The sequence below is a fragment of the Centruroides vittatus genome, unplaced genomic scaffold (genome assembly GCF_030686945.1).
Source record: "Centruroides vittatus isolate TY-2023 unplaced genomic scaffold, ASM3068694v2 contig_7, whole genome shotgun sequence".
In the NCBI taxonomy this organism is placed as follows: Eukaryota; Metazoa; Arthropoda; class Arachnida; order Scorpiones; family Buthidae; genus Centruroides; species Centruroides vittatus.
Genome location: NW_027122442.1, coordinates 2592623 through 2605394, shown reverse-complemented (window position 1 = coordinate 2605394; position 12772 = coordinate 2592623). Strand labels below are relative to the sequence as shown.

The window sequence follows — 12772 nt, the reverse complement described above, 5'->3', positions numbered from 1 at the left end:
TTTCAACTGCCTTCAGCAGCCATCTTCAGTTAACCAGTACAAAAGAACTTAGAACTCTAAAAATACGCACGTGGAGTTCTAAACGTATGAAAATTAAATGAAATTCGAATGCGCTCATGCAGATCGTCGGTAACGCGCTTACACGCTAAAAACGGCGTGTTTTGATGTTTTTTAGCGTGTAAGCACGTTACCGACGGAACATCTTAAGAAACGCCATTTTTTACCGTGTACGCGCATTACCAACGATCTGCATGAGCGCATTCGAATTTCATTTAATTTTCATACGTTTAGAACTCCACGTGCGTATTTTTAGAGTTCTAAGTTCTTTTGTACTGGTTAACTGAAGATGGCTGCTGAAGGCAGTTGAAAACGTTTTTACGAAATAGAATATTGCTGGAACGTAAAAAAAGGTTGTCATTTATCGGATAAATAATTCCAGTAAGCTTTGTTTATTTATATTTTATCTTTAATTTTGATTGTGTAACAATAGTTAATTTTTGTTTAACTTGTGGCTAAATGCTATTATTGTACTGTACAGTTGTATTCTATTTTATATTAGAATATATATTTTTCTTTATTTCTTCTTCCTATTACTATTATCTTCCCTTCCTGGAATTTTCTCCCAACTGGTGCTTAACGGCGCAACAGCAGGTGGTCTCTTAAGGACAGTGGGACGGTATGTGGCCGTCAGGGTAGAACGGGGACCAAGTGGTCATTCTTTGGCTAGAACTGGACAAGGAAAGATCCACCAAAGGTAGCTCTCCACCACGTTTTTGGGACCACGTGGAGATGACAAAGAGGTACGAGAGAAAGAAGGAAAATCTCGATCGAAAAAACGTTCGAGAGTATTTTTTTGTCCACATCTGTCAAGGAATTTACGTTTTAGAGAAGAAATTAACATTATTTGTGATTAAGTAGAGATCCATCCAATATATATATATATATATATGTGTGTATATCGCACCGTAATAACGCCGAAATATTTGGGTACCCCTTTCTCTTTCATTCTATTCTTTACTTTATTCTTCTACATTTATCTATCGTCCTACATTAATTATAATTAGTTATAAGTTTAGTTGTAAGATATACATATATTTTAATTATTCTTAGTAGACTGCTTATTTTGTAAAAAAAGAAAGGAATCGTCACGAGATTTAACATATGTTGGTATTCTCGCCATAGTGTCGGTAACTATACTAATATATATACCTGTCGGGAAAAGAAATTTTTTTTTGCTGGCATCCCACAAAAATTCCTGTATCCTGTTATGCGAATTAAAGATTTTGATTTTAAAAATTCCAGTTTCTTTGTGTACGGTATTCGTGCACCTCACAAACTTTTCTTCTAGTTTATTAATATAAAATTTGAGAAATTCATTATGGAACAAATTTAACAAACTTCTATTTTTTATAACAGATTGCAAGGTTTATTAATGAATAGTAATTAAAAATAACTGAACTTTTTTTCCTCCTTTGGAAGTCATATAATAGTTTAATAATTTTAATCAATAACCATGAAATTGTACAAACTATGAATGATATCATACATGATATGTCAGGTTCTTAACCTTTTTCATGCATTGCCCCTTCTAAGAAAATTTTTTTGATTTCCTTCAATATTATATACTATATATTATCAAGGTTACCATATGTACTCATGTATAAGACAATCTCGCATATAGGATGAGGTGTGACTTTAGGAATCAAAATAAAGAAAATTAAATTTATTAATACAATTCTAATTTTATTTTGTTTAATCACAAATAAAATATTATCAAATGCACATTTGATAATATTTGTTTTCCATTCATCGTGCATAAGGCAAACATGGTTGTTTGCCTTATACATTTTAATGTGCATGACTAGAAAAAGTTTATTTTTAATAATTCAGAATATGCTAATATTCATTAAAAATAACAATTTAACTAATATGAAATAACTACATTTATAATTATTGCTAAGTGACCTATATTTCACTAATGATTTTATAAATAAGGAAGAACTATTTTCTGTGGATGAATGAGATGCAATGTAGTTTTAATTGATGGATGTAGAATTAAACCAAGTAGACAAAGGGGGTGTGTCTTAATGTTTATGGTAGGTGCCAACTTACCATAAATAGACTGTAGACCTATAATGGAGCATGAACTATACACAGTTAACAGAAATTATTGCAAAAATGCTTTGTGTTTTAGACCAAATAATCATAGATCTTAAAAAAAATAAAATAATTTTATTTGGAACTGCAGTACAAGGACAGGTGTGGCCATCCGCCATATTGTTATATGTATTTTAGTTATATCTTATCATCTTTATATTCGATTCTTCCCTTTTGTCATTGTAGTAGTGTCACAGTATGGCAACACTTCTCCCACAGTAGCTAGTCTCTTGGACTGGCAGCACTGTTTCTCGCTGCATTTGAATTGTAACAGTCGTGCGTTTTAGACACGAATAAAACCTTTTGTTAAGGTAACGTCTTTGTCTCTTTATACTACAATTTATTCGTGTCTATAACTACTTAGATGGATAGCCTACTTAAACCTGAACATTTTAATGTCGATCCGAATGTTAGTGGTTCCTCTTAACAGTGGTCCCATTGGTACAGAACATTCGAGAACTTCGTATCATCAACAGAAATGGACGATGTGAGGAAGTTCAGTCTTCTTGTTAATTTCGTTGGTCCCTTAGTCTACACTTATATATCAGAGTGCTCTGGATTTCAGGATGCCATTAAGACTTTGACTGCCTTATATGAGAAGCCTATAAATGTAATTTTCGTTCGTCATTGCCTAATTAATCGTCGCCAACAACCCGGTGAGTCCATTGACCAGTACTATCAGAATCTTAGGACATTAAGTCAGGACTGCAACTTTACCTCTGTTTCGGCGGAAGAGTATAAAAGTGAATATGTACGTGACGCTTTTATTGCAGGATTGTTATCGCCTCAGATACGACAGCGCCTTTTAGAAAGCCATACTTTAAAACTCGTAGATGCCTTATCTCAAGCCCGTGCTTTAGAATCCGCCTGTGTTCAGTCTGAAAGTTTTGTCTCTAATACTAGTACAGTAAGTGCTATCCATATCTCCAATGAAAAGGAGTTGGCGGAAGAGAATTTAAATAATACCGAAGTTAATGCCTTACCCTCACACGTGTTGGCCGCTACTGAGCGTAGGTGTCCTTATTGTGGCTACATGAAGCACCTTCGCAACAGATGCCCTGCCAGAAACGAAGATTGCAACAGATGCGGAAAAAGGGGACACTTTTCTAGAGTCTGTAAAAGCAAAGGGAGTAAGCCGACTGCGGCTGCTGTAACCTTGGCAACTGTTGCTCATAGTCCTTTGTCTAGAGCTACGGTTAATATACAGTTAAACAACATCTTAGCTCGGGCCCTGGTTGATACTGGCGGTTCCAAAAGTTTCATAGATTATAATTTTGCATTGTGTCATCGCCTCCAAATTATTCCACATTCCGCTCAAGTTTCTATGGCTACAACTGCTTTAAGTTCGACTGTGAGGGGTCGATGCATAGTTTCTATTAACTTAAAGGGCCATACTTATCCGAACGTTTCGCTGTCGGCTTTATCTGGTTTATGTGCTGATGTAATTTTAGGGCATGATTTCCTGGCTTTGCATACTGATGTGTCCTTCAAATTTGGTGGCTCTCATACATCATTGTTGATCTGTTCTGCAGTGCTCGCAAACGTGCCACCGGCCCATCTCTTCAAACATTTGTCTAAAGACATAAGGCCTATCGCTACTAAATCTAGGCGGTTCTCTAAACCAGATCAGGATTTCATTGACGCAGAAATTAAGAGGTTGACGGCTGAGGGTATAATTGAGGAAAGCAATTCACCATGGAGGGCTCAGGTGGTGATTGTACCTGGTCCAAAGAAAAGGTTAGTTATAGACTACTCTCGCACTATTAATAAGTATACTGAGTTGGATGCATTCCCTCTCCCTAGAATTGATGACTTGATTCAAAAAATAGCCTCTTATAAAGTTTTCAGTACGATAGATTTACGTAGAGCCTACCATCAAATTCCCATTCCGAAAGAAGATAGACATTATACGGCATTTGAAGCTTGTAACAAATTGTGGCAGTTTAAGGTGATTAGTTTTGGTCTCACAAATGGTGTTGCTGGATTTCAACGTTCTATTTCTCAGTTGATTACTAAAGAAGGTTTAGTCGACACATTTGCTTATTTGGACGATGTTACTGTCTGCGGAAGAACTCAGGAAGAACATGATCGTAATCTCACTCGTTTTATGGACATGGCTCTTAAGTATAACTTAACACTCAATGAAGCGAAATGTTCATTCTCTTCTAGATCTATTTGTATACTAGGTTACCTAATTGAAGGGGGAGCTATACGTCCAGATCCCGAGCGTCTAAAGCCCTTGCTACAATTACCTCTACCTACAGATATTACATCTCTCTGCCGAACAGTAGGAATGCTGGCCCATTATGCCCTGTGGATAAAGGGATTTAGTGAGAAAATTCAACCTATAGCCCAGAGTAAGTCATTTCCACTCCCAACTGAGGCTGCCATGATCTTTTCAGATTTGAAAGCTGAAATATCTCGTTCTACCCTGACTCCTGTTACTGACAATGTGCCCTTTGTTGTCGAAACAGATGCTTCTGATTTCGCTATTGGTGCTACGCTGTCTCAGGAAGGTAAACCTGTGGCTTTCTTCTCACGATCCTTGAATGGTAGTGAGAGAAAACACACTAGCATAGAGAAGGAAGCATATGCTATAGTTGAGGCATTAAAGAAGTGGAGACATTTCTTAATTGGACGTCATTTTATATTAATTACTGACCAACGTTCGGTAGTTTTCATGTTTCATTCTAAATCTAATAGTAAAATTAAAAATGATAAGATTCTAAGATGGAGATTGGAACTGTCGTGTTACAAGTTTGATATTATTTACCGTCCTGGTAGTCGAAATACCGTTGCTGATGCTCTATCAAGAATTTGCTGTGCTCTTCCTGATTTGAAGAGACTCTCTGTTCTCCACAACTCTCTCTGCCATCCAGGAGTAACTCGTTTTTATCATTGGGTGCGTAGTAGGAACTTACCATTTTCTTTGGAGGAAATAAAGAAATTAACTGCTTCTTGTCCTATCTGTGCCGAATTAAAACCAAAATTTCTTGCTCCTTCAAACCACCTTATTAAAGCCACGTCCCCCTTTGAACGTTTAGACATCGACTTTAAAGGTCCTCTTCCTTCCAAGTCGAGGAACCGTTACCTTCTGACAATAATAGATGAATATTCAAGATTTCCATTTGTGTTCCCCTGTCCAGACGTCAGCAGTAGTACTGTTATTAAGTGCCTTCATCAGCTGTTGTTCAAATCTTTGGAGTCCCATCATATATATGTAAGGTTAGCCGATGGGAGAGAAAGAATGTTTCGGCGTCGAGCGGTCAGACGGTCATGTGAGGGTGGATGACTCACTGAGACTGGTTACCATCGAAAACCGTTTAATAAAAATATAATGATCCTTACGAATCTTTCTTGTGTGAAGAGATTCACAATCCGAATCGCGGAGAATAAAGTTCAATAAAGTTCGAGAATTCTGTGTCTTCGTTGCTGGCAGTTCAATGTGTCGGTGAACAATCCGTATGCCCCGGGGCGTAGAACACGGCTCGATGGCGATCCCTGGATGAACCGACGAATCGGGAGATTGCTAGGAAACACCACAGTTGATAATGCCTCCACAAAGTCCGAAAGGTTCGTATCCCAAATATTTCGTGAACACACACGGCAAGAGAGGAAACTCACGTATCCAAACAAGACCAACCAAGAACTCCTTTTTGTCCTTGAAACGATGGTTTTATAATCCTTCTCCCCCAAATCGCCTCTCCATTGGTCTCTCATTGTCACCTGGTGCCAATTCGAAACCCGATGGAGGGCGCAGGAGAGGTCATTGTCGCGACAGAACTTGATTCCTTTCGCGGTGCGCGTTTCTCGAATTCGCAGCTTTCATTGTTCTAATACAGAAAAAAAACTTTCATTAAACAATAGAAATCTCCAATTTCATCCCCTCTAGTCGACCCCCGTTTGGGTCCTCACATATACATTCAGATAGAGGAGCTGCATTCTTATCTCGTGAACTTCATTCCTTCCTCACCTCTATTGATGTTGCTTCTAGTTTCTCCACACCTTATAATCTTCAGGGTAATGGTCTCGTCGAGCGTTACAATGGTATTATTTGGAAGACAATTTCCTTAGCTCTTCGCTCGACTAATCGAAGTATTGATCAGTGGGAAGATGTAGTAGGCAATGCATTACATGCTGTTTGATCTCTCCTATGCACTGCTACAAATTCTACGCCGCATGAAAGATTTTTCAGACACCCCCGGAAGACAGGAACAGGTATTGGCCTTCCCACTTGGTTGCTATCACCGGGACCTGTCCTGCTACGTTCACATAACCGCACCAATAAATATACCCCTCTAGTAGAGGAAGTTCAGTTATTGGAGGTTAATCCTAAGTATGCTCACATTCAGTACCCAGATGGGCGGACATCAACAGTGTCCCTAAGGCACATAGCGCCTAGAGGTGAACCTTTGCCTGAATCCTCGAAAGATGACACTGTCTTTCCTAATATTTCAGCTCAGATTCCTGATCAAGCTAGCTCTGATGTTCAGGCAACGCCCCTTCCACCTTGCGAGAGCGATTCGTATCCTTCCCAAGTCGAAGAAAAAGATATTTTCTCAACCCCAACAGAAGTAATCGGGTCGCCTCGTCCTGCAAGGCAGCGCCGTCAGCCCGGTTATTTGAAGGACTATATTACGTAATGTAAGTGGGGGAGAATGTAGTAGGGTCACAGTGTGGCAACACTTCTCCCACAGTAGCTAGTCTCTTGGACTGGCAGCACTGTTTCTCGCTGCATTTGAATTGTAACAGTCGTGCGTTTTAGACACAAATAAAACCTTTTGTTAAGGTAACGTCTTTGTCTCTTTATACTACAGTCATAACTTTCTTCTAGAAGCTTGTGTCTTAAATCTCATTGCCTTAAGGAGGGATTACCCCTTCTCAGAACTCTTGGTAGAACAAAAGGGTAGGGGAATTATCGTTTCTCCAAATTTTCGGGGGGAAACAAAAGGAAGGCAAGGACCGGAGGCAAAACTGCCAATGGAAGAGTCATTCTTGTTCAAGATCTCAGAGTGAACGACAGGACAATGCAGTGCTCCAAACCAGACAAAGGGAACTGCGAAGCCGAGGAAGATCGTAGAGGTCGAAAAGAACAAAGAGAAGAGTCGTAAAGACAGTGAGTATGACTGGAGATCTATGAGGCACCATTTTTTTTTGTTTTGAAGGAGGGAAGCATCCAAAAGCACAATATTAAAGAGACACCTTTCACATTGGTACCTACACTTAAGAAGACCTGGGTATTTTCTATCTTCCTCTGTCTATCTGACATACTTCCCTAAGTCTGTTTCTTCCTTTTCTTTTTTCTTAGGTTTAAGATAGGTATAAGCTTAGTTGTAAGTCAGTCGGGTTGATACTGTATGCACGCATGCACGTTACCTATATTCTTATGAGGACAATAGACCACCCTTTTGTTAATTAGTAATATTAATATCTGTAAAGTTGGGATCTGTACTAAAAGTACTGGTTCGAAGAGATTGTTTGTACATACATCTGTTTTATGTATCCCTCTTATAACGTTTGTTTGCGGGCATTACTATCTCTCAGTACGAACAACCACACTGGCACTAGTACAACGCACGTGGTAAAAATGAACTCAAGAGGGAAACAAAGACTGTGGTGACACGTTGAGTGTTGCCAGGTTGGCCACAACACTAAGAATCCTTCACTCGTGTGTATAGGACAACCTAGATTTTTGAAGCAGTGAAAAATGAATGAAAACTTCGTCTTATATGCAAGTAAATACGATATACAGGTATTATATATATATATATATATATATATATATATACAGGTAAATATGTCATAGCCTCTTACATAATTTTTAAGACATCTTCCTACATTTATTTAAGAGCAAAAATTCTGTATAATTTTTAATATATTTAAATGAATTTTTTTTGTCCAGTATTTGCAAAGTTTTATTGATCCCCTAATGCAGGAATGGCGAACCTTTTTGAGTCTGCGTGCCATATTGTAAGCATACTTAGCTTTAAAGATGTTAATGTGTGCCAAAGTTTTAAACTTCGAATAATATTTAAAGAAATTAAACGAATACGCTTTAATTCGAATAAATGTAAAAAATCTGATTGAAAAAAAAATGATCAGGTGATAAACAGAAAGGATGATTGAAAAAGACAAAAATCATATAATACGTCACGTACCAGATGATTTCTCTTACGTGCCACAGGTTTGCCACCTCTGCCCTAATGGGTCAATACCAATCCCACTGAGAAAACCTGGGATATGATACAAGTAAACATTAACACTGATTTTTAAAAAACAAAATGTTTGGGTGTATTTTAACATGTTTTAAAAAAAACTTTTTGTAATATGAATATAAAAATTGTAAAACATATGTTATCTGAAACTTATTCTGAAGAAAGGCTAAAGTTCAAAATGAACATACATTAAGGATTTTAATAAAATATATTGGATGCTATCCTCATCTTCTTGGTCTTTGTCATTCAGAAGAGGTGTTGACTAATTACGTCGGGAATAGACAAATATGATATTTAGGTCTACTAAATTTACAAAGTATTGTTGGATTAATTAAAGATATGAGATTTTATTACGTTAAAAACAATAATCTTTAAAAAAATTATAAATTTTCTAAAAATAAACGAGTTTTAAAAAAACAACTCTTTTTTTTATCCGATTTCGAAATGAGCAAAGAACTGAGATGGACACCTTAAAAATTAACAAATATTTCTTACTTTATTGTTCATTGTCCATATGTTATTATCCAAATTATCCACGTATGGATAATGACCGTATGGAATATAATAACGTATGGATAATGAACAATAAAGTAAGAAATATTTGTTAATTTTTAAGGTGTCCATCTCAGTTCTTCGCTCATTTCGAAATCGGATAAAAAAAGAGTTGTTTTTTTAAAACTCGTTTATTTTTAGAAAATTTACAATTTTTTAAAGATTATTGTTTTTAACGTATACAATAACCGATCCCATTGCTTGACATTTGTTTTTTAAGAGATTTTATTATGTAGAAGTAATTTATTTTAAATATTACTTAATTGATTTTAAATGGTTTTTTTTTCTAATCAACAGTTTTAACTAACTAAAAATTTTAGTTTTCAAAATGTATCAGATAATCATTAATAAATAGCAGATGCTACAAATGTTATACATTGCTGTTACAACAACATTGACATTAAGTAACATTAATATCAAATGATGATGGCAATTTAATGGAGAGTTTTTCTTGCCCTAAACTGATACTACATTGATTTATAGTTAGGCAAACTATAGCCCAAATAATCATGAAATTAATATAATCATAGAATATTTGGACTTGGTTGTGTAGTTATATCTACAATGATTTGATAACAGAAATGAAACAAAAAGTAATATTTTAATGCTTGATATGATAACGTCTATACAACATAACAATACCTTATTTTTGCAGATAAATCAGCATGCTGGTCAATCTGGGGAGATCATAAAATCAGATATTTCTTTTATGGTAAAAATTAGTATGCCTGTTTATCCCAGAATAAATGCCAGTGTGTCTGTTAAGGTTATACATCCCTCCAGAGAGCATATGAAAAAACACAAGAATTAGGTTGCATGGTATCTCAGATGACAAATTTTATTCTAAAATTGTGAAAATATCAACAGTATCAAAAAGTATGATTGTCTTTGACTTCTTCCTAATGATGTAAAATACTTATGGCTTGTTGAAAAAGCATTTATTTTATTGTATTGTACAAATTTTCAACTCTAAATTATCTCAAGTTTCAAGGATTGGCATTGGATTTGTTTGTAATTGGAAATTGGTAGGTTGTCTTCAAAGTCAGTTTAGTAAAACTTTATACTTTTACAGAAGATTGTCAGTGCAGCCCCACATCATCCCTACTGTTAATTTCAATTAACCACTAACTGTTTGTTTAACCTGTAAACAAACCGCAACAACTGCATTCTTCATGTATGCACAGTTGTAGGATATAGGTCAAGAGCAAGATGAAATATATAGCAGGCTAAATATTAGAGTATTTTTTTATTATTGCAGTGTGAGATGAATGAGCAAAATAAGTAGACAAAGGAATAACATAAAAATCAAATTTATTATTCACTCAATGCAATACAGGATTCTTTGAGGATATCAACTAATACCTCTCCCACGAATTGATACACTCCAATAACCAGACAAAAGATGATACAAGACCGATTCCTGACATTAACTTTGAGTGACGATCTTTACCTGAATCGATAGTCTAATAGTCTAAAATTATACAAAACTTACAGCTAGGTGCTTGCAACTACTTATGACTAGTTTAAGAAGACGATTAATTGAAAAAAGGAAGAATGAGAATAGGATATAGAAAAGAAGGTACCCAAAATATGTTGCGATGTTCTAGCTGCATTGGTATGATGGGAAGAGATTCTTTCCTGGGATGACGGATGATTTTGCTTCTCTCACTACTTTTATAATCAGTTTGAAGGGCCAAAGGTTATTCTCTCTCTTTTCTCAAAGTTCTTATCTCTACCATGCAAGGCCAAAATGCACTGGAGAACCCAATTTCATCGTCTGACCTGTTCAGATTCCTGCTCCAGAATGGCCCACATGCTACCCTTCTCACCATCAGGGTCACATTCCACTGTATTGTTCTAAGGGATTAGTCGTCCACATACCAAAGAAGGAGGGTTAAACAAGAACATTCCAGAAAGAATAGGCAATAGGAAAGATAGAAGGGGAACAGGGAATATAAATTTACAATTTTAAAGTAATATAAAATATACATTAGAAATATGGTGTGTAGCCACATTAGTTTAAATGGTATATTGATCTCTCCCAGTTGTGCATGCCAGTCAGTCTGTAAAAATACAGTAATTATTTTGCTTTCAATGGCCTGAAAATGCAGGTTATATGAAGGCTTTATTTTTGATTTAACGAGTTTCTGTGGAGTGTATGCCATCATGGGTTATCTGCACAAAATTATGGTATTGTTTTTGTACTTTGTGCATATTATTATTATAAAGCAGTTTTAAATATCAGGTTGTAAAAGGTTTTAAAATCTAGATATTTTGACAAAAAATTTTATTGACAATTAACGACTACTGTTCAGCCTGGTAGGTAATCACTATTAATATTAATTTCTATCTTTACCCCAAACTTTCAATCCCATGAGCATAGAATAACAGGTTTTCTTTTGAAGAAAGTTTCAAGTGTTGGGTATCATCATTAGACTTATATTGACAATATGGTTTTGCAGGGTGCGAAGTAGGTGCTAGTCATTAGATGGCAAGTTGGGGCTGTAAGGTAGATGTGAGAATCTCACAGCGTAGACTGGCCAGCTTCTCTAAGGTTATCTTTGCTCAGTGTGCTGCCATGTTGTCATGGCAGTATCTGACTCAGTTTTTTGGACAAAGTTCTTTGATCTTGGTGTTCAAATAATCTAGTTGTTTATAGTACAGTTCTTTCACAACAGTGATGATGATGGTAACGGCTCCATTACGTCAAACAAATGCAGATTGCCTCCTTCTTTACTATCAGCCCTTGACATTTGCAATAGTTGGTTGGCTTTTGTTATGCTGATCACAGGTGAACAAGCATTTTGCAGATAAGATTGTGTGCCTTCATGTGTTGTGCCACTTTTGAAGTGATAGTGACAGCATAGGAATGTGTTCTTTTGAAAGTTTCATATTGTCAGACATTGCTGCTTCTATTTCCAATGATATGTGATGAAATGCCCTTTGGTTATTCTACTTATAAACCTACATTGAATATTCTAGAACATTTTTTCTAGTTGTTTCTAGAAAAAATCAAAATCTCTAACTTTTACCTTTACAACCTGATATAATAAAAAAAAATTATGAAATATAGTTTAAATTCAAGGTTTTTATTCCTAATTATTAGAACAAATGAGATGTGAACAAATGATTATACCTGATTTTGCTCCAGGGGTAAAATGTTTGGTAAGTTGTTACATTCTAATTTTTAATGTTTTTTAATTATCATTGTGTGTGGAACTTTTTTTGTTTTTATATATACAGTGAAACTCCATTAACTCTGCATCTTGTATGCCAGCAAACTGATAAGCCAGCATTCAGAGCATATCTTGAGGGGTTATCAACGAATTAGACCAGAAACCCCAGGGTTATAGCATGTTAAACTACAACTAAAAAAATAAAACTTTACACAACCACTTGCAACTGGGTAAACTAGATATAAAAATGTCATTGAAACCAAATAACCAGTAGAAAAAAAGGGGATAGAGCCGACATTTTTACCCGTGTTGAACACACATCATCAGGCTAAATGACCTCACAGCTGTTGAAACAATGGAGGATTGCCTTACATGTGTGAAGACAGAAGGTGAGGTAAGAGACAGAGGAGGGGAAGAGGATAGGAAGTTTATAATTTGTAGAATGACTTCCACACTGGGGGAAGGAATCTACATCACAAAGTTAATAGCAGTATATTTTTCAGTGGCCTTATGAATTTCAACTTGCTCTAAATGTCTGAGATGTACTGGTGGATTTGTACAGTTTTACATGCAAAGATATCAGAAATTGTACAAAAACATCAGAAAAATTTCTTCTGTCTGATAAGGCAGCATATTTGATAAACCAGCGCTACGTTGGTCCCGACAATGCTG

The 12772-nt window shown here is 36.0% G+C and overlaps 1 protein-coding gene across 1 annotated transcript in view; it reads left to right on the top strand.

Moving 5' to 3' along the window:
• Positions 1-12772, top strand: part of LOC136980496 (OTU domain-containing protein 4-like) — an 89477-nt gene that overhangs the window by 55521 nt on the left and 21184 nt on the right. Inside the window, 1 exon segment of the mRNA XM_067276626.1 lies at positions 12031-12089. Within this exon segment, the coding sequence (XP_067132727.1) occupies positions 12031-12089 (59 nt within the window).